The following is a 22,514-nucleotide window of genomic DNA, read 5'->3' on the forward strand; positions in this document are numbered from 1 at the left end:
TTAAAAGATTCAATATTCCCTTTGTCATCATTTCTCCTTGGAGAACAGATGAGAACAGCTGGGATCACCACCATTTACCGTAGAGACTTTTACCCCCCACAGCTACATGAAACAGCTCCCTAGTCATTGTTCTAATCGGCCCTGCCAGCTACAGTCTGACCTCTGTATCTTGCTAACCAGGGCAGATGATGTCACACAGTCATCAGAAGGCAGTGAGAGTGAGTGGATTTAGAAAGGCTGCATGATTGCTTCCTGCAGGGAGCAAGAATGCAACAATACAGGAAGACATGCCCAGGTTTAAGAACTTCGATCGGGTGTGAAATCATCACATTATGCAAATATAATGATTTTTAGGAATCTATTTTTCTGTAAGGTAAAGAGATTTTAAGTTATCCTCTTAAAAATCCCGGTATGAGGAAAATTCAGAAACACATGTAGTTCTGTGTATTAAGAAGTAATTTCATCCAGTCACTGTTCTGTCTTTGAGAGATGTGAGATAAAACTTACAACTGTGATTCTTTTAAAGAAGGCGTTTAGGGGCCGTGAGGCTATTGAGGCTACACGTGAGGCAAACAGTTTAGTTGAAAAGAAATGTAGAGCATGTCGCCCTCAAGTGGCCACTTTTTTAGAGACAGACAAAAGTCAAACAAGTGCCAATAGAAATAGAACAGAAAAGTTCAGTCTCACAGGAATAAAACTTATCTCTGTGGATTTAATTTTGCTGTATATCAGTGAAACCCACCTGAAGAAGTAAATGGTACTTGAGGACCCTCTGCATTGGGACAACAAGCAGATCCCTCAGAGTAAACTTCCCATTGTTGGCCCTCTTCGAGCATTCCTGAACAAATACATTATGCATTTATAACATTATGCAATAACTAACCTTTAAAAACGCATATTTTTTTATCCCTTAAACATTTTCACAAGGAAGCACCAATCAGGCTCAAACAATGTGTTTTCTAAAGCTCATGTGTATTTAAGACAAACCTGCAGATCAAGTATTCCTGTGAAATTTTCAAATCTGTTTTAAGGGGCCAACCTAACAGCGTTAAATCAAATACTAACAATCAAATACATAATGTATTTCATTTATCATTTCTCCATTACTTGTCACATTCAATGACAAACAGTTTTTCCAAACCATTTCATAAATGTATTTGTTGAATTTGTAAAGCTGGAGAGATTTGTGTCTTTATGCAACTGTTCTTATTCTATCTTGTGTTGTATTTTGTCTGCTACAACAGCGAGACATCACGAGAGGCTTCATTTAAAAAAAAAGACAATCACTGCAATGTATGTGTAGTAGACAAACTAATCATTAGTGCACGATAGAAAACTGGTTACGCTTATAGTTAATGAATTCCAGGTGTCTCACCTCCAGCTTTAGCCGAACATCCTCTTTCTCTTTGCAAATGTGATCTAAAACCGCGATAGCAATCTCCACCCGACTGCAGTAAATCCCATAAATGAGTAATCTGCAGTTCAGAAGAAGAACACTTCTGAGAGATGTACATGAAGTGTGTGTATAGGATATAATAGTACTGATAATTCTAAAAGGGTTGGGGGTGGGCTCATGTTGCTGACAATAAAGATGCTATCAAGTAATTCTCTGGTCCAGAATCTGATCATATAGTAAATTAATGATGTTCTGAAGTACCTCTCTTTGTAGCTGATAAAGACCTGGTAGAGATTTAGGGCCTGCTTGTTTAAGATGGAGTCCTGCACATCCGCCATCAAGCTCCTGTGAACTTTGATCAGGTCCTGCATTAGAGATGGCATATATCAGTGTCCACTCATAAAAGCTCAGAACTTAATTCCTCCCAGGATAACTCACTGGAATGTTTAGAAAAACTCTGTCAATTTCTGCCACAGAGAAAAATGTCTTCAGCGGATTCAAGAAATACTGGAGAGAGAGCGAGAGAGACAAGAGAATGAATTTTCAATATTTTCACAAATTGATTATTCAACCACAATTATAGCAAGTTTGTACCAGGAGGTTGTGAAATGAAACCACTGGGGGGGGGGGGGGGTCATCATAGTGAAACTAATAACAGAATTCACATCAGATGAGAACTGTAAGTGGCTGATCAGGGAATACGGTAGATACACGAGACTTTCCTGATGTGGTGTGTATCATATTTTACTGTTTTTTAACTTTTCTCAAAGGCTTACTATGTCCTGGGTATAATCGCAATGCAAACATTAGGTATTCTAATAATTCAACAACACAACACCTTCTCGATGGACTCCAGGGTCTCGGTGTATTTTTCCTCCGTCTGTTTGATCTCTATCAGGCAGCAGCTTCGGACATCGACCTCTGCCTGATTCAGGAAAGACACATGGCTTACAAAGTGTCACTGCTAGATGACAGAGAAAACAACATTCGACATGGTTTTTAATCCTCAGAAAAAAAAGTGGGACTTTTCAGAAGATTACTCTTTTTATACACTTTTTCCAAATCTAAATATACTCTTTGTTGCTTACTTTTGTAAATGACAAAAATACTTGTTTTGTCTGCAAAGATTACAAAAAAGTTGCTGTTGGCAAATTTTACCTGCATCATGAGCAAATCCTACACGTTAAACATGTTTAACACGTAACAGGAATAATTACTGAACTGTGCTTGAATAAAGTTTTAATGTAGTTTTCTTGTAAACTTTAGAGGAAAATGCATTTTTAAATCCACACATAATATTTGGTGTTACTGTCATAAAAGAAATTACACTAAAGACTTCATTCAAATTGGCTCCTTCTCAAATTTAAGGACTTTCAACGGAAACAAGCCCGCAAGGGCTTTTTTGAAATGCTCCTCTTAGACAGGATGTTTGACGTTATTTGTACTGTAATACATGCTACTGTGTGACTGTACTTGTACTCTAACATTCTATCTAATAAATATATTCATCATCATCAATTAGAGTTATAAAATTAGTTGTTCATTAGTAGTTTAAAACGTCACTAAAAATGCACAAATAAGTCAAAAAATTAGCTTCATGTTTTTAAAATACCGTATTTATGTGATGTGATTTATGTTTATTATTATATCATTTATTTATCTATGCAGCTCCAGACTGTGACCACATGGTGCAAAAAAAAGGGCAGAAATAGTGCAAATACAGAACTGTTGGTTTCAGGATTATTTAAAATGAAATCAAAAAATAAAGCTTCTTAACTTTTGTGTTTCAGATAGCGAAGACACATTTTAAATCGACACTAGAATTCTACATATCTGTTAAACATTGTCACATACTGTGTTGTGCTTTCATGCATGTGTGCGTGCCTGTTTAGTTGCAGTACCAGTGGAGGAGGCCTTTCGGTCCTCATGAGGTCTTCATAGATCTCTCCTCCCGCGTCGTCTTCTTCCAGGTCATAAACCGCTGCATACAATTCTTCCTCATCCTCATTCTCACTGCCACACACACACGCACGCACACACACACACACAGTAACATTTCTAAAATATGTTAATTGCAATTCACATTACTTCTCATTCTGTGAAAGCAGTGGGCGATCAAGTTATGGATAATTCAATGTAAATTATGTGATTAACTGCAGTCAGGTGTATAATGTAATTATACGTAAACAGCAACAGTAAGAAATACATAGAGCTTTAAATAAATGGTAAAACATTCTCAGTACAGCAGACTTACTTATTATTATATTATCATTGTAATGTTATAACATAAAAGAGAATATCAATTAACTCATCATTAAATATTAAACATGGCATGGGTTGGAGAATTTACTTTTAAAATGCTTTGAAATTCAAATAAGGCATGGACACAGTAGAAATACTCTATGTTTTAGGAGCTTTATGAATCAATCTGCTCTCTGTGCATCAATCACACTGCCAGCAACCCCCATCCAGAGCCTTAATGTGGGTGGGATGCAAAAAAAAAAAAAAATGCAGACTGACTCATTGGTTCCCTCTGACAGTTACAGAGAACTGGAGCCAAGTCTTTTACCAAAACATGAGGGTGTCCAGACCCCTGGAGAGAATGGATGATGAGCGGAGCTGGCTCTGGTACTGAATGAAATAATCATGTCCTATCAACACCAGTAATGGGCATGCTGGGAGAAGACTCATACATACTCAATCAAGTCTTCCAGGTTACTGTAAATGTCCTCGTCTTTCAGGCTCTCCTCCGTTGGGAATGGCCTGGAAATGACAGTCGAGTAGCGCGAGGCTTAGAGCAAGTACCATGAAGACACTCTGTTGTAAACTGAAACAGGAAACTGGAATCTTTTCAGCCATTAAAATGCATTCACACATCTAGAACAGACAAATGTGCTTTTTAACATAATTTATTTTTACAACTAGTGTGGACAAGAGGATTGAAAACCGGGAATTGGTGACACAAGTTTAAATTTGAGATTCAAAACTTTTAATAGAAACCATTATTGGCAAAAAAAAAAAAGAATGAATTTATGAATGAATCTGATGTAGTGACAATAGAGACAGACTGATATCTGAGGTCTTGTTTGATGATGATGATCATGTGGATGTAAATCCAATTAGGAGGGGAATGAGCTGCTTGGCGGAGGTCTGCGCTCTCTGAGTGCTTTTTGCGTTATTATTTTTACTTACTTGAATCCTCTTTGCTGTGCGATGGTTGTGTACGAGAGCTTAGCTAGGGTGTCCATGACCTGGTGAAAACAAGATGTATTCATTTTTGTTTTTCAAAGACAGACAGATTTAACGCTAGAAAGAAGGCAGACTACCTAATTCCATGTTCATATCATGTTCATTAAATGTATTTTAATTATAATTATTCACACCTCTAATAGTTGGTCTCTGACTTTCAACTTAAGGATATTGCCTGAAACCAGAAAACAATAGATGCTTTATATTAAGCTAATTATATTATTCTAGTTGATTAATCTCACAATTTATGGATATTTACTAGGATCGTTCATAACAATCAATCAACAATCATTGCTGAAAGAAAACCAGTAGAATGATGCATGAGACTTTATCGAGGTCACCTCATCTTTAAACTGTGTGTGTTGATCTGTCTGTTTGTGAATGAACCATATTCTTTGTATTTTTATTCCTGTGTCCCAAGAGACAGACATCAGAGTGCAAGAGAAAGATGAGCATGGTCTACAACAGTGGACCCCCACCACCGGGCCGCGAGGCATTTATTACAGGGCTACATATGGAGCTGTCCAGTTCTGATCCTGAACTCCATATGTAGCCCTACATATATGGATGTCCAGTGCAGTTCCAGCGATTTGCTCCTATATGTATCTCCAGCGTGTTTTGCCTTCTCTTCCGAGACCGTACGATTGTTATTTTTTTTTAAAGTTATTTTGCCAGTGTTTTTGATTTGCTGTTTTTTCCAGCACTTGCCCACTGTTAATGTAGTATTTAGGATTTTTATCTGGCCGTATCTTGTGCTTTTGTTTTGTGGGACCTCAGCCCGTCCAAGCCTTAGTATTGTAGTTCAGTGTTCAGTTCATTTTCCTATACTTCTGTTTTTTGTACTCACGTTGCGCAGGATTTAGTAAAGTTGTTTTCTGAATTTGTATTGCTCGCCTCTGTCTCTGCATTCTGGGGTCCATCAGATCAATCATTCCAGTTTGTGTCACCAAGATCTGCTCACATTTCTATAAAAAACGTTTTATTTTATTCCTTTACCATCAATTAAGCCACTTGTCTGATACTCTGTCTGAATAGACATTTATCAATGGCTCATTTCTGAGATGCTTCACCTTCAACAAAGGTCGAATGACCATCGAGGTCGAGGTCCTGACGGCTTGGTGACAATAAGAGGAGGGTATGGAAGGAAACTGTCAAGAATTACAATTAGCTTTGTGCATGTGACAATAAATACTCTTAAAGTATTTTCATTTCTAACGTCAAATCAAGAATTTCCGATCACTGGTCTAAACTGTTGGATTGTTTTTTCATCAATTAACTTTTTCAACAAAGGTTAGCATGACTCCAAATCATAGAACTGTGTGAGGGTCATGTTGCGCTTGTTAATTTGCCTTATCGCGCACACCTGGTTCTGCTTCTCGCTCCAGGACCTGCGGCGTGCGGATTGGCTGCGGTCACCCCGGACGCACCTGAGACAGATTGAGGCAAATCACCACCAGCCCTCATAAGCCCTGCTCCGCCCGCTGTTCCCCGTCAGACTATTTTTTGGATCTCATCTCTATGTGAACGATTTGTATTAGAGCTGGCTTTTTGGTTTTTCTTTCTCGGCTGTGTTTTTTGTTATATAGATATTTTCGTTGGGCTCCAGCCACCCCACAATCCTGTGTGCTAACCCTAACCCTAACCCTGATGGACATATGTCAGTAAAATATAAAGTCCACGATCGCACTGTCTCCGTCCTCTGTTCCCTGGGGTCCCCTCGCACCAGTCCGCAACAGAAATGATTCACTCGAGCGCAATTCTATTGTTAGCACCAAGAACAAAATATGTTTTTTTCAAAAATGTACAAAAACAAAACTGAACCGGGCTCCCTGAACCAGTTGATGCAACCATACCCTTCACACCCAACAGTCCAGGATACCAGATGGCTATGGTATATTGATATATTTATCTTTATAATGTCCCAGCCCATGATATAACCCCATTTATGCTGCTGAAAACAGACTCTGGTGTAAAACTAGGAAGTAAAGACAAGAAGGCATGTGATTGATTATGTCGCAAACCTGCGATTCATATTGTTAAAACTCAGCGAGGATGGAGACAAGGGACTTCATACAATCTGTAAAGTCAGCATCACATTTTAAATAGGCACAAAGGTGCCAATATCCATCCCGGAAAAATAAGTACGGTAGCTTGCCATAAGTCAAAGCGGCGTTCTCCTCCCAATAAAGAGTTTAAACAGCATTCCCAGGCAGAGGTACATTCATTCCCCTCTTAGCCTCATGCTATTTCTGATCTAGCAGATGCATCTGAGTAAAGAAATAAAGTAGGAGTCTGCTATGTGAATGTAGGTTGCAGCTGAGGAGGACACATCCTTGGGTCAAGCATCACAAAGGTGCTATGATCTGTACAGAGCAGATGGAGGAAGGAAAATAAAAATCTGCTTTTTAAGTGAGCATTTTAGACTATGAAGTGTGATCATTTTGAATTATTTGAAACGCATAAGTAGTCACAGCCTCAATATGTAGTTGGGTTTCATTCTAGTACTACACAGTTGAAATATACAAAGTATTCAAAAGCAGGAAGTAAAAGAAAATGAAATGCTTGCAAAAGATCCTATTCGCACATTTGTATGTAAATCTCAATTTCCCCACATCACATCCCTCTGAAAGGGTCAAACTGTGATTATCATTCTTCTGCAAGACTCGGCAAAGGCATGTTGCTCTTTACTCTTTAAAAACAAGTTGTTCTCACACCTGATGATCTGACACTTAGTTTGAACCGCATGTGACAAGCTGAGCTGAAATCCAACCACTGTGGTGCGCGTGGCCTATTTACACAGGCTATCTTAAATCCCATGAGCACATAAGGCAGAAGGAATGAAAGCAAATGAAAGCTGCAAACAAAATGTCATGAATCAAATATGCATGTTTTGTTAGCGTTTTCACAAACATCGAATACACTCCAAGTTACAGTATCGCACCACACACACACTTTGAGTTTAGGGCTGGCCAGATCAAAGAAAAACAAATGCTGACATGAAAAATGATCTTAAAAGAACAGAATGCGTGACCACACAGAGTCTGTTGAGATTAAGCAAGGCTTGCTTTTGCAATGAACATACACATCATTTTGTGGTGAGGGAACAAATAAATGGATTTGGGCGGCATGGTGGTGCAGTGGGTTGCGCTGTTGCATCACAGCAAGAAGGTTCCGGGTTTGATTCCTTTCTGTGTGGAGTTTGTATGTTCTCCCCGTCTCTGCGTGGGTTCTCTCCAGGTTCTCCAGTTTCCTCCCACCTCCAAAAAATGTGTGATTTAGGGGAACTGATCACTCCAAATTGTCCGTATAGGAGTGAATGCGTGTTTGTTTATCTTCCGTGCAGCCCCACGATAAGGTGGCGATGCCCATAGCCATCTTGGGCTCCAGCAACAACCGTGACCACGAGGCGGATAAGCGGTTGTAGACAAGACGATTGCGATCGTCTCATCTGCAAGAAACCAGGGGAGGAATGTAGGTTACAGAGCTCTCATTAGATATTCACTGTACTAATGCTCAGTCTATGGGCAGCGTTGGCACAACTCAACCTAAGTAGATAAGCTGGCTGAGAGAGCTGAGATTTCCCCTTTTGGATGTTTTCTGGAAAATGAGGCAGAGATTGGGTATTTCATGTTCAGATGTACAAGCCTTCCTGGAGGCAATTCAACCCAATCACTGTAAACAACACAGAGCCAAGCCATAAATAAGCCATCAATAAATATCTACAGTATCAATACAACGCAATCTTCCTCCTCTGGGAGCTCGTTTGTCTGATGGACAACCCTTGAACATGACTCAGATTATGCAGCCCAGCATGAATGTCCTGTACATACATACAGGCTGCTCCACTGTGGGATTATCATCAGACAGATTAACTGGAAACTTCTTAAGAACGCAGCAATGAGAAAAAAAATAAAGTGTGTGTGTGTGGGGGGGGGGGGGGGGCGCTGCACACAAAGCCCAATAATGCAATACCTCACATTTACAAAGAGAATAAGAGGACTGTTGCAGGTAAGCAGATAAAGATCGAATCATAAACACATTTGGCTCAATAATTTTTCAAATTTTCAAATATTTCTCCAGACTAGTTTTCTGGAGAAATATTTTACTAAGTAAAAACTGATCACACACAAACACAATTATCAAACCAAAGCACATTAAATGCTATTATTCAATTCAGTCAATATCTTCTCTGAGAAATTATTTGAGATCAGTAAAATACTTTCGTAGGATTCAGTGTATTCATAAAAGGGATATACAGTACAGTGGCCCCTCGTTTATTGCAGGGGTTACGTTCTAAAAATAACCTGCAATAGGCAAAATCAGCGAAGTAGTCAGCTTTATTTTTTACAATTATTGTGTTTATGTTTGTGAGGGGCTGTAAAACCCCTCAGCAAACACTTTAAAACCAAAATGACTCCACCCCTGTGCCCTCTAAGTGGCTATCTCATAATCGCTTGGAATGTTTCTGGACCCTTTCTTGAATGCTATTGGACACGTGAGCTGTCAGTCAAAACCCTCAACCCGACGCGTTGTTTCAGTGAGAGGCCAGATGTTTAGTAAATTGGAGAACAGCTTAAAACATGGAATTAGCCCCAAATAGCTAAAGACACGCAGCTGTTATATTTATTCAGCCTGTTCTGTTTCGTGTGTATCAATAATGAGTTAGTTTAACTGTTAATCTTTACTTTCGAAAGGTCCAGTCTCTCCTGATTGGACGTGGCTGTGCTGCAGCAGGACAGAATGTGGGTTCATACGCTGTAAAAAAAAAAAAAAAAAAACATGCACAATTGCACAAAGAAATTCCAAGAAAGGTAAACCGCGTTATAGCGAGGGACAACTGTATTCAGGACACACAAAGACTCTCCGAGGCAATGAAGTGAACTGCATGCAAAGAACTAAATAAATGCAAGCAGGAGCTTTTTCCTCAGTTGCTGCTGCCTGCAAGCCAGAGCCCATAGAGTAGCGAGGAGTGCACTACAAACCGACACTGACCTGGCAACATACACACACCCACACACACACCCCCCCACACACACCCCCACACACACATCGAAACCAACTCCCACAGCAACACCGCAATAAAAACAAAAATTGACTGATGCCTTCGGATGTGCACCTTAAAAAGCCAAGGCCAGGCAATAGGTGGAAGAATGCTCTCTCACTCACACACTCTCTCTCTCTCACACACACACACTATATATCCATCAGAGTAATGGACTTGTATTGTTCAACATGGGTGTTATTATGATACATTCTTTATATAAATCTCAATGTGTCACTGAATGTGCATTCAGACAGACATATTAGCATTTTTCCGCAATATTTATTTGCAGATAGCAAAAATGATGTTGCACTGACTCCTTTCATGTTTCATCATTTCTAGTTTTCTTTCGAGCCTCATGACTTGTCGTATAATACATACAGCATAGATGACAGTTTGTAAAAACCTTGAATATAAGAAAACCTTCCAAAACAACAACCGGAGGAATGCTGAGCTGATTGCCGGTTCTTTGTACGACCCATACCAGTAGCAAACCAGTCCACTAAAGATACAATTTGATCTGATTTCCACCCAGAGCTTTTTAGAGTGCCGGAACAGCACTACATTACATTTCTTTTCAGTTATTTTATATGGGGTAAATTGTATATTTTCAAGTACACGGCACAGTTTTGATGTTTCCGCCCCCTGTCATTTCTAACTATGACATATGAATAACACTGTAAAGCGCTACATGAAAGCAGCACAATCATCATCTCTCAGTTGTAATAGATGGATTCGCCATTCACACTGATTCCGTTGTAGAGACGCGTGAAATGCCGGCCGAAGAAGGCAGCTAAAAGAAGAAAGGACGACAGAAGAAACTGACTATTGATTGGAAATATCATCATGTGTGAAAATTATTGTTTCGCTGTTCTGTGGTGCAAAACAAAGTAATAGATTTGAGTTTTACCTTTCCAAAATCCCGAACATCAAACAGATCAAAGGCTTCAAATAAGTCACTTTTCTTCATCCCAAATAACGCATTGCATGACATCAGGAATGTTCGGATGTTCTTCAAGCACAGGAACTGCAAAAAGATCATAATTGCAGGAAATGCAGGGGGAAAAAATGACATTGCCCACAATTCCGGGAATAGCATGAGTCAATTCCCCCAAATGACAATAAATATGTACAAATAGAAACTAATAGTAATTCAGTGGTAAAAAGGCAATTTTCTTTTTTTTTAACTGTTCTTAACATTGTGATTCTTTTCTGTCCGAACCCAAAACAACAACCTGAACACACAAAAAAACTTAATTAAATGGTGTGTTTGCCAAAATGTCAACCACACAGGTCTAACAGAAAAACAACTACTAGCATCTCTATACCAGAATCTTACTGATAAAATATTCACAAGTTTTGCTAATTTTTTGAGATAATTGGAACATAGTAGTATGAGAGATTCTGCAGCTGAACATTTAGACCGAGCCTTTTTTGTTTTGAGTGGCACAAAATAGCACAGCTGCAGAAATTTACCACTGGTCAGTTGCAATACCGGTTCCAACTAGTTAATACTCCTTTTTACCGTTAGAAAACGTAACAGAATAATGAGAGCAATCTGGATGTGAAGTCACCTTAAGGAAAACTGTGGTGAAACACACACACATTGACAACCAGCAAATGGAAACTGAAACTGTGTGTAATTAAGCCACAAGCCATTTGCTCCTGTGATGTCACTTCCTCATACATCTGCATCTTGACGAGAAGTGTTCAGTCAAACTGTTTTCATAAATTTGATGCCTGTGGCTTTAGGTGCAGGTTGCTTTTCTTCTTCAAGAATTACATCAGCATATTTTCCTATTTGGTAGATGAAAAAATTGTTTGCATGTTTGATCATTTACAGCAACAGCTGCATCAAGAATTTGAGATTACTGATGGGTTCCTTTTTATCACATCAGCCCATCATGGAGACGCCTGCAATCACCCCCCCCCCCCCCCCCCCCCCCCCCGGGACCCTATTTGTCTGCAGAGGAAGTTCATGAACAAGACAGCTTTTGGCACCACCGCTGCTGCAGCATGTTCACCTTCTTTGCATCTACTGTAAGAAGAGTGGCTGCGTTCACAGGGTTATCTACTGTAAGAAGAGTGGCTGCGTTCACAGGGTTATTTCTTGGTTTGGTGTGTTTAAAATGATTGTGAAGGGTCATTAGGAAGTTATCTTGGTGTCAGAATCCTGCTGATTTTGCAATAAACTATTTTTCATTTTATAAATGTTTAACTTCTTATTTTTGTTCACATAACAGTGTTCAACAGCATAGCTTCATCTGTTGTTGTTTTTTAATGAAAGGGACAAAATATAGAGCATCAGATTACCGGTATGTGTACATTCTGTGTATTTATTACCATACATAGGAATTTTACTGTCAGACACCATCGCACTAAAGTCTAGAATACAGCCTGATACAAATACACTTCCAGGCACATTTTCTCTATACAGCAGTGCACAATGAAAAGGCCATTCAAAATCTCGAGCCCATTGACTGACATGCCTTTTCTGACCATGCTCCGATGGCCTATAGCTGCAGGCTAGTCTTTGTTCAGCACGTTACACCAAGGGTTTACTTTGACTGTCTTTCAAGAACATAAAAGATGCATGGATGTGCCCTGACAGAGAATACACACTGCAAGTAAAGTGCCCTCCGCCCAGCCGGGATGGAATGTTACAGTAAAACAAAATTCTTTGAGTTCAAAGTTAAGGAATCTGTGGCGATGCAGCATTTCAATCATATATTAATTAAAACTATCAAAAAATGTAATCTTATCTTTCAAAAACTAGTCATGTCAAATCAAGTAAAAAATGCTGCCCACAATTAAGTGGTACAAGTCAGTGCACAGGAAGTATTTTTCTTAGTGGCACCCTACAAATGCTTGAAAAAGATTCATGAGTATTTATTTCAGTGTGGAGGATATTACATTAGATAATTTAAAGTTGTTTGTTTTTTCCACACATGCAATTTTATTACATGCATCTGAGATTGAGGGGAAAACATTGCTTGAGCAAGTCCTGATAAAATTATAGGAAACATAAGATAAATATTGCGTTTTGAAATTGTAAGAGGAAAAAAAAAGATCAAAACATTTTACATTATTGGCTGACTGCACATGTTATAAGACCCAAAAAAACGACAAGCTTCTGTACACACATATGTCTCCTATAAGTAATGGGTGGATCAAAGCCTGGATTTTATCAGTTGTCTCCAGTGGCAGAGGGTGGAATTATAGGCAAAGAAATGTTAAGCCTTCTTCGGGTCTCTCAGGCTGACTGATAATAAGCGTTCCATTTGGATAACCAGATAAGTGTTTCTTTAAATTTAGATTAAAAGACACAGATATATAAAAAATTAACTGTAATAGAAAAATAAAATCGTTGGTGTATCCTTGTCAGATGATAGCATCTAAATCAGTTTATCAAAAGTTAGAATAGAATAATGATTAAAAACCTTGATCTAAATGTACTTAGTTGCAGGGTTGCTGTTCTCAGATCGGTTCTGCACTTCATTATAAAGTTGCATATGAGACACAAACCAATTTAGAGCTCTATTTGTAACAATAACGATGTCTTGAAAACTATCCAGGGCACACTTTATGTATTCACTTAAATAAGTTAGTTGGTTTCCTCACAGTGAAAAAGGCAACTCTTGATTAATAAATGTTTTAGGAAACATTTACTGAACTTTTCACAATGATGATTTTTTTTTTAATTCTCTTATTGTCGGTCAACATTATATTTATCAAGGCTTTCAACTCCTTCTCAGTCCCTCTGCGGACGAATTAACTGCATGCATGGTGCTTTGAAGCAGCGCCGAAGCGACTGTCCTTACCTGAGACATCTGTGGCCGGAGGTTGATCTCCTTCAGGTTAATGGTGTGAGGTCTCAAGTTGTTCAGCAAGTGACACAGGAGTACCCCGTCCCGCAGGACTTGCGCCAGGTCGTGCACCTGCGCCCCGGCCGCGGTAATCCGGTGGTTCGCGCGCAGCACTTTGCAGCCGATCAGCCACATTGCGCATTGCCTCCAGTAGTCCATGCTGTCGGAAGGCAATGCTCCCACTACGCAAATTCCGAATATAAAAACTCAATCATAGCTTTAGACTTGTGTGTGTGTGTGTGTGTGTGTCATAATCGTAGCGCTCAGCCCCTTCGGTTGGTTTTCACACACTCCAGCATCGCTTGTGGGGGAAATAGAATCATGCTCCTGCTGCCCTGAGGAAAGCTGCTGCTTCCTCCCCCTTTGTAACATTACAGCTGACTTCAAAAGACAGAGTCTGGCGCTCCCTGCTTTGATCACTTTCCACCCCAGCAGGGTCGAAGAAATCATCAAAATATTGACGGGAAATTTGAAATTATTTTGACACATCTAAAATAATTTGAGATTAGATTATGTGGTTTCTACGTCATGCACATATTACTTTGAATGGCATCTTTGACCTGATTTCACGGGTAACACATTACATCATAAATAAATCATTGAAAATCATCTATATTGTTATCAGAGTGGATTTGAGTGTTTTTATATTCCGGAACAGATTAAATTGTTTTCAGCTATTTTATATGGAAAAACTTGATTTGACATACGAGTGATTTGAGTTACGAGCTCGGTCCAGGAACGTATTCTACTTAGCAACGTAAATAATGTAATTTTTTTTAAATATCTTAAGTTATTATTATTATTGTTATCATCAGCGTCATCATCGCTGTTGTTTCCATTTTTGTTGTTGTTGTTATTGCTGTGTTTTATTTTGTAATTGTCGAATGAAAAGGAAAAGAACACGTCACCGGAAATGGAACCAAAGCAAAAAAAAAAAAAAAAAAAGCTAAACCTTTATACATCCATGAGCTCACCCGTCAAAACATAAACAGAGCGGTCAACCTGGTTTAAGCACCGCTAGCTTGCTTTCGTTCTGTCTTTGCGTGAGCGCATTTCTAATGTCGTGTGTTGCTCGTCGGATAATTTCTTGTCGAAGCACTTATCAGTGAATTACTGAAAACCGAGTTGAAGAAAATCGATCTGCAAAAAAAAAAAAAGATTAGGACTCAACTAAGAAGTACGTCTCGTCGGGCCTTCGAGTAGAGGTAACGTTAGCTAAGCTAGTTAGCCACTGCAGACGACGCTGAGCGCTTGTTCAGTTTCGACAACTAGCAGCAGGTTTTTACTTTCTCTATGTAGCCTCGCGTAGCTTAGCTAGTATTAGCTCATGTCAATAGCAGTGTCAGGTCGATCCAGCACCGCAGAGTACAACGCAAACATTAGTCCGGCCCGTGAAGCAGCTCTCAGTCGAGATTGACAATGTGTTGCAGGGGCATTTGGAGAATAGCATTTGCCCTCGACGTAGTTTGTAAACTACGAAGAGCTAACAGGTTAAATAAGGTCCCCAAACAGAAGGTGCTGACAGCAGTTCAGCGTGTGTCAGCAATAATGTCACCTTAACCTTATGTGGGAATGTTTGTCTGGTCTTGATTTTTGGCACCTGGTAGTTTGATTGATGGGAAACCTAAATACTGTTTCTGTGTGCGACTCTCCAAGGTGCTCCTTCGGGTCGACTCGGGACAGAGAAGACAGAATGGCTGACGGCCAATCCACCGATCTTATCGGTAAAGGATCCGTGTTTGGGAGTAGCTGACGAGTTAGACCGAACATGACTGTTTCAGCCGCCGCCATCGTGATGGATAATCATAAATGTTTGTTTTGAATAGGTGGCAGTGAAGAGAAAGACCCCGGAGATGATCAGCGCAAGGAGGGAGATGCATCTGGAAGCAAAGATGGACAAACGGAGTCTTCCTCTCAGCATGGTGCGTAGCAGTCCTCAAAAAGCTGAAGCCGCAACATATCTCTGGTTTTGTTGATTTTATTTTTTTGTTAATTATTTCCTATTTTCAAATGACACGCACATAACTTCTTTAATTTCAAAAGTTTACGATGCCCTAATTAACATTTATACAGACTTCATTGTCTGCCATGACTCTGGCTTTCCTTATGTCTGTAGTTCCCAAAGAGACAGGGGAGGCATCTGGAGACAAACCTGTGCCAGATGTGGAAGGGGAGACAGGGACAAACGGAGAGGGAGAAGAGGAAGAAGACACAGACAGCATGGAAGGCAGCGGCCTTTACTCCCTAATTGAGGATGGCGAAAGAGAAAGTGAGGGAGGCCGACAGGAGAGGGCAAAGGATAGGATTGGTGGGAAAAGGAGGGCTAGGAAGAGGAATAGACCAAGCAGTGGCACCAATCACTCCACCAGCTCAGATGATGATGGTGAGGACGATGAAGACGAACAGAAAGACGATGATGATGAGGAGGAGGACGATGATGACGATGACGATGATGACAATGAGGCTATGGATGCTTGGCTGAGCGCAGAAATCAATGACCTGCGTGGCCCGGCATGGCGGGCAATACCCTCCCTGCGCTCCAGGGAGATTGGCAGGGACTCGCAGCAGTTTGTGAGGCGTGTCTGCGGCGCTCGTGGTCTGGTGCAGAGGCTGGAGCTCCAGGGACGCCTGGAGAGGCACGCCGGCTGCGTCAACACGTTGCACTTCAACCCCTCGGGCACGCGCCTGGCTTCGGGCAGCGACGACCTTCGAGTGGTGATCTGGGACTGGGCGGTTCGCCGTGCTGAGCTGGAGTTTGACAGTGGCCATAAGACGAATGTCTTTCAGGTAAAAGGATAAACGGAGGTCTTCCTCTTTGAATGAAGCATCGGGTTTTGTTTTTGTTTTCTGGGTGTTTTAAATAAAGGGAAAGGACATCGTTAATCATGGGGGGGGGGGGGGGGGGGATAGTGATCGCTGATTAACTTGAGTGTATTTGTGATGATAAACTTAAAATGACTTTTCTGCTTCTTTACAATTCACACAGGCAAAGTTCCTGCCCCATAGTGGAGACTCGACCTTGGCCATGTGCGCTCGAGACGGTCAGATCAGAGTAGCTGAGCTCTCTGCCACACAACGCTGCAAGAACACTAAGCGGGTCGCACAGCATAAAGGTGCAGCACACAAGGTCAGTATTTGAACTGTGTGCACTATGGATTGCAAATATTTTCTCTGACGCTCCCTTGATTGTGTGTGTGTGTGTGTGTGTGTGTGTGTGTTGTGTGTGTGTACCTCTCACTGTTCCAGCTGGCCCTCGAGCCAGATTCCCCCTGCTCCTTTCTGTCTGCTGGAGAGGATGCAGTGGTGTTTGGAATAGACCTACGTCTTGACCGCCCCGCCAAGTGAGTGATGCCATGATCGAAGTTGGCCATATGCAAATGTAGGAATTGGTGTTTTCAGCTGACTTGTGTCGTAATAGGTGAGCAACCTGTCACAAGCACCGACACCTTCTTTGAGTTCTTATCGGAAAGCCAGAAGCACTGGTCCAACTGAATAGTGCAAATATTCTGTCAGTCGGCATCTCCTGTGTTTGCCTGATGTTGTCGTGATTTGTTTTTGCCTAATACCCGTGTTCTCTTTGTTTTTCCTTTTTGTTGTTTCTGTGGCAGCAAACTGGCGGTGGTAAAGGAGGGTGATAAGAAAGTAGGCCTGTACACCATCTTTGTTAATCCGGCAAAAACACATCACTTTGCAGTGGGTGGGAGAGATCAGTATGTCAGGTAGGAGCCATGACTGGAGTTGTAGTGCTGAGTGCCTCAATATTAACACCTAAAAAGTGGTTGCTGTAGAAATGTAATGTAATTGCGTGCCATCTCTTAGCTGTCTGGATTATTTATGTTCTGTTTTTAGGATCTATGACCAGAGGAAGATTAATGAGAATGATAATAATGGTGTACTTAAGAAGTTCTGTCCTTCACATCTGGTGTCCAGTGAGTCTAAGACCAACGTAACCTGCCTGGTGTACAGTCATGATGGCTCAGGTAAAGAAACGCAACTGTTTTGGTGCCATCGGTGCCCAGAAGGAAAGTATCTGTCTGTTTCAGCTGCTAAACATTACAGTGCAGCCAAGGAGGAGGGGGGGGGGGGGGCGTCCTGCTTTGTCCACAAGACATGCCTGTTTCCTTCAGCAGATTTATGTGGATCAGTTTGGTGACTAAAACAACAGCTCATACATGAAACTGCTCCCAGAACAGTTTATGGATTTCCAGCTCAAGGACAAACCTTTACATTTGAATTATTAGAAAAAATAAAATTGTTGTGCTTTCACACCATGAGGATAGTATGATTTTTTTTTTTTTATATTCTCCCTTCTCTGAAGTAGGTACTTCTCACAATTTAGCAGGTCCCACTAAAATAATATGGCGCAATTCCTTAAAGTGCTGGAAAAACAGTTGCATGATTTAGTTTCCTCACAATCTCCATAGTCCTGTAGAGTTTATTTCCCGACTTCATTTCATCATAGACACCTATTTTTTTTTTTTTGGTTAAATAATTCATCTCAGTCCTTGTCGCGTTAAAGACTGTCTGACTCTTTCTGTCTGTGCAGAGCTGCTGGCCAGTTACAATGATGAAGATATCTACCTGTTTGACTCCAGCCACAGTGACGGGGCTGACTATTGCAGGAGATACAAGGGCCACCGCAATAATGCTACAGGTATTGAATCCTAAATTCAGATCACTCCAATAGTTTGCTGTCAGTTTTAAAAAAAGCAAAGGACTGCCTTCATTCCAAAATGTTTGGTCGACCGATTAGCGTTTGTGTGAGCCGGTTGATATTTGTGTATTCGTGGGGTAATTCTTCTGAGCCCAAGTTGCAGGACTGTGAGGGCTTTCTGTTTGGATCGCAGACTGACCCCATCATTTCTTCTTTAATCTCGCAGTGAAGGGGGTGAACTTCTACGGGCCGTGCAGCGAGTTTGTGGTGAGTGGCAGCGACTGTGGACACATCTACCTGTGGGACAAATACTCTGCTCGCATTGTCCAGTTTCTGGTGGGAGACCGAGGGGGAGTGGTGAGTCTGTGTCTGCTGATTAATCAGGGTAATCACTGTGAGTTCTCTTGAATATCTTCATCCATTTCCTCTAACCTCAGGTGAACTGTTTGGAGCCACATCCCCATCTACCGGGTATGGCTACCAGTGGTCTGGACCACGACATCAAGCTGTGGGCCCCCACAGCTGAGAAGCCCACGGGACTCAAGGGTCTGAAAGAGGTATTCTTTGTGGTCCATTTTATTTCATTTTGTTTTTTTTACGATTTTGGCCGTCAATTCTATTTTTTGAAAACACAGGCACAGAAATAGACTGGAATTCCTGTCTATTTTTTCATTTTCCAATGAACGTGCCTCAAGCTGTTCTTGTTCTTGTCCAGAATGTTGCAAAACAGTGGTTCAGTCCAATGGCTGGTCTGTTTTGAAGTAGATCTAGTCTAGTCTTCACTGATTGTGAGCAGTGGCCCATTTTAGAATAATAGGAATGATGATGAGTACAAAAGCTGATCAGATAACACCGATGTGTTCGCTGTGTGGAGATTTTCTGGGTTTCAACTGGTTATTGATTCATAAAAAAAATTCCTGGAACTCTTAAGAAATAAATGTTTATTGTTCAATCGAGTGGCTGTAAAATAAGAGCCCATCTGGGTTTAGTTTTGTTGCATGTAACATCTGCTCTCGCTGTGCAGTTTTGTCACCTGGCTTGAAACCTCTGGGGAAAATTAAAGCCGACTGGCGTCCAAAGCAAGACAAAACCGAGTGGAGGGTTCGCGGTTTAATCTGTCTCCTTCTTAAACTATGAGTGTTCTAGCATTCGTCTGGTTGTAAAAGCTGCTTTGAGAAGTCCTGAACATTCGTGTTGGGGATCGACTCGCTGCATGTTCTTGCTCTTGTTCCGTACATTCACACTCCTCGCTGTTGCTGTAAAGGTGATGAAGAAAAACAAGCGGGAGCGTGATGAGGACAGCGTGCCCCATGGTGACAGGAACGATACCCATTTGCTGTGGTTCTTGATGAGACACATGAGGAACAGACGGCCCCCGAGGGTGAGCTCCCCCACCCCAACACTAGGAAAGATTGTTCTGTAGTGTGGAGCTGAAAAGAGACAGGCAGAAAGGGACGGACAAAAAGTCGGTGTAAATGCAATGCTTGAGTCAGTTTTGTTGCCGCTTGACCCACTTTGTGACTAAAAGTGACCTTTATCAGTCTCTGCTGGTTCGATTTGGACGTGGAATGCCACACACTGAAGAATATAGAGGTTGAAATGAAGCTGCTCTCCTGATCTCTCTCTCTCGATCCAGGCCCGTCGTGAGGGTGCAGAACCGGACACGGATGAGTCCTGGAGCTCTCCAGAGTCTTCTGATGAAGAGGATGACGGTCCAGACCACGTCCAGTGCATGTCCTCCTGAGCCACACATGCATCAATGCATACATACTTTATTGCCCTTGAATTGATGCACATAGGCAAGCACTATTGACACACTGGCACACTCGAACGCTGACGAGCCACGGACTTGTTTTTGTTTATCTTGCATACGAACCAGACAAACACACATATTTACTTAAAGGTTAGAATTGAGTGACTGAGATGCTTCAGGCCTGGTTTCCCATCTGTTGACACTGTTCAAATATCAACTACAGATTGCAAACAATCCTGAGTCCTGGTTTTTCTTTTTGAGAGTTGTACAGAGCGGTTCCATCCCGATAAACCAGACATTACCCGTCTGCTCTGCCGACCCCCAGAACAATGTCCTCCGTGTATGGCAGCGGGCGCTTCCTTTTTCTGAGCACCCGTTGGAAAGTACACATCACCAGCTCTGTTTTGCTCCCTCGCTTTCTAAACTGGTGAAAACGGTGTTTAGGAGAGAGGAAAGATTTAGAATATTTCCCTCAAACATCCCCTGAATGTGACTTGAGCAGCAGCACCCCTCTCTGCATCACCCTGGTTTCATCTGGCGTCTCTGCGCACCACTAATATCCCTACATGCTGCCCTCACTGCCCCCCCCCCCCCCCAGTACTGAGGGCACTTTCAATTAGGGATGCTTTAGTTCGAGACACGGATGAAACGTGCATTGAGTGTGGTTCTGGGGCAAGAGGTGGGGTCTCATCTTGTGTCTCTTAGAAAACTAATAGTGGAGTTCAGTTTATTTCTTTATTGAGTCGAGTGATATTTTGCGCTTGAGGTTTTTGACAAAGGACAGACCTTCCTCCTCCTCCCTTCTTGGTTTGTAGGTTTTAAAGAGCCAGAACCGACTTGGATCAAACCATAATTGAAAGGCTTCCAAATGTGCCAATTGACATTGGACTAGTAATTGTCCATGCAGTTAATTTAAATTCCTTCTGCGTTGCTGTCGGTTGTTATTTTCTTATTACCATTCAGTCAGTTTGTGTGAACCAGGGCAGGTGTTTGCAGCCAGGACACCACTTGTGATGTGGTTTTCTGTGCTGTTTTCTGTGCTGTAACACTGGCTCAGAGAGGGTGACGGGGAGGACAGTTGGGTCAATATGCTTGCCAGTCCGTTGTTGTGTGAGAGCGATAAAGTCCAGCTTTTCTCAATTTCTATGAGAGCTCTGCTAGTTGAATTTCTATGTGTGTAAATATATATATATATATATATATATATATTAAATATATATTAAAATGTGTAAAAAAAAAAAACTTTAGAAAATGCTGTTTGACTTCCAAAAAAAAAAAAAGTTAAAACATTTAATTCGTATTGATGCAGATGTTTATATTCTATGAGAGGACAAAGTACTTTTAAAATCCATATGGGGGAGAAAAAAACCTTTGACATGAGACATGATTTTTGTTCAGTTGTTCCTTATATGAATAGCATCTGTTAAGAACTTGAACGTCACTTCAAATATTAAAGATTTGATTCTTTCCTGTTGAAGAAAATGTTTGCTTTCTTGGTATCCAGCATTTGAGCGTTCTATCCCGATTTTCCTACTGGCTATTTTGTCATCTTCTAAACACCACTGCCTTTCACCAGGCCAGTTGGAAATATGTATGATCCGTGCAATAAACAATGAGACTGTGCTCTTAATTTTATGGTCTTCTGTTATATTACCGGTAATTTGTTTCTGTACTTTAGTCACCAGACTACCAGAAACATTCACACTGACTGAAACTCAATTTCCACAAGAAGTTGGGGATGCTGTGTAAAATGTAAAAATGTAAACAAATGTAAACAAAACGGTATACAATTATTCGTGGATGTTTTCAGTTCACCTAATGGTGAAACTTACAGAATTTAGTTGACAAGCACAGCCAGACAAAGTTTCAGATGTTTAAAGCCAGAAAGGAAAAAGAAAACTACCAATCTTCTAACCTGCCGTCAGAGGATGCTTCAACCCAGCAAACCCTGCCAACATGGCATGTTTTCCAAAGTTTCCTAATACCTGGAATTAACTTACAGCAGGTTTGACTAACATTTTGCAGATTTAAATTTGTATTTCGTATTTGAAGCAACCTATTTGTGCACCTGCCGCGTCGCTATGGTCAAGTTTAAGGGCCACCAGCACGCTGGGTGTTGTTGTAGTTTATAGTGTAAGATAATGGATAAGCTTCATAGAATGCCATTCAAAGTTTATGAACCGGCAAGCTGTCAGATCTGACATTTTGAGTTTTCTTTTATCAATTCTGAATGTGTACATAATAGTATTTACTTCGTATTATGACTGGCTTTCAGTCCTGTCATGATCAGCTTTTTTGAAAGCGTAAACTGTTCAGAATGTGCAAGTCTCTACGAGTATTTACAGAAATGCCAGCTTTTCTTCCACAAGCACTCGCGCTAAGCGGGCCTGATGTGTGAAATGTGGCATGCACATTTAAATGTCAAATAACAAACCATTATGAAGAACAGTTTGCTGGAGTTGTGTTGATATTGTGCCGACAGGCTCGGCCATAATATGGCGACTTCCTGGGATACTGGAGCAAAAGTACGTTTGTTAAACACTTGAACGACGCTA

At 41.0% G+C, this 22,514-nt stretch overlaps 2 protein-coding genes across 3 annotated transcripts in view; one reads left to right on the forward strand and one right to left on the reverse strand.

Annotated features, from left to right (window-relative positions):
• Positions 1-13,711, reverse strand: part of LOC137904358 (guanine nucleotide exchange factor VAV3-like) — a 38,963-nt gene extending 25,252 nt beyond the window's left edge. Inside the window, exons 1-10 of the mRNA XM_068748530.1 lie at positions 13,508-13,711; positions 10,597-10,713; positions 4,589-4,647; positions 4,094-4,159; positions 3,298-3,409; positions 2,235-2,321; positions 1,835-1,903; positions 1,658-1,761; positions 1,376-1,475; positions 743-838 (exon numbers count right to left, since the gene is read on the reverse strand). Coding sequence (XP_068604631.1) covers positions 743-838; positions 1,376-1,475; positions 1,658-1,761; positions 1,835-1,903; positions 2,235-2,321; positions 3,298-3,409; positions 4,094-4,159; positions 4,589-4,647; positions 10,597-10,713; positions 13,508-13,711 — 1,014 coding nt within the window. The remainder of the gene's footprint in view (positions 1-742; positions 839-1,375; positions 1,476-1,657; positions 1,762-1,834; positions 1,904-2,234; positions 2,322-3,297; positions 3,410-4,093; positions 4,160-4,588; positions 4,648-10,596; positions 10,714-13,507) is intronic.
• Positions 13,712-14,559: 848 nt separating this feature from the next.
• Positions 14,560-21,441, forward strand: dcaf8 (DDB1 and CUL4 associated factor 8). 2 transcript variants are annotated; one of them, XM_068748606.1, is made up of 13 exons: positions 14,560-14,757; positions 15,209-15,276; positions 15,379-15,474; positions 15,669-16,339; positions 16,539-16,679; positions 16,799-16,893; positions 17,161-17,271; positions 17,402-17,532; positions 18,099-18,206; positions 18,433-18,563; positions 18,644-18,763; positions 19,471-19,587; positions 19,843-21,441. In XM_068748606.1, the coding sequence occupies exons 2-13, from the start codon at positions 15,246-15,248 to the stop codon at positions 19,948-19,950; spliced, it is 1,860 nt and encodes a 619-aa protein (XP_068604707.1). In that variant the 5' UTR covers positions 14,560-14,757; positions 15,209-15,245; the 3' UTR covers positions 19,951-21,441. The 2 variants fall into 2 exon arrangements, with proteins under 2 accessions (XP_068604707.1, XP_068604708.1); XM_068748607.1 differs by having other exon boundaries at positions 14,724-14,729.
• Positions 21,442-22,514: the final 1,073 nt, after the last annotated feature.

The sequence above is a fragment of the Brachionichthys hirsutus genome, chromosome 15 (assembly GCF_040956055.1).
Source record: "Brachionichthys hirsutus isolate HB-005 chromosome 15, CSIRO-AGI_Bhir_v1, whole genome shotgun sequence".
Classification (NCBI taxonomy): domain Eukaryota; kingdom Metazoa; phylum Chordata; class Actinopteri; order Lophiiformes; family Brachionichthyidae; genus Brachionichthys; species Brachionichthys hirsutus.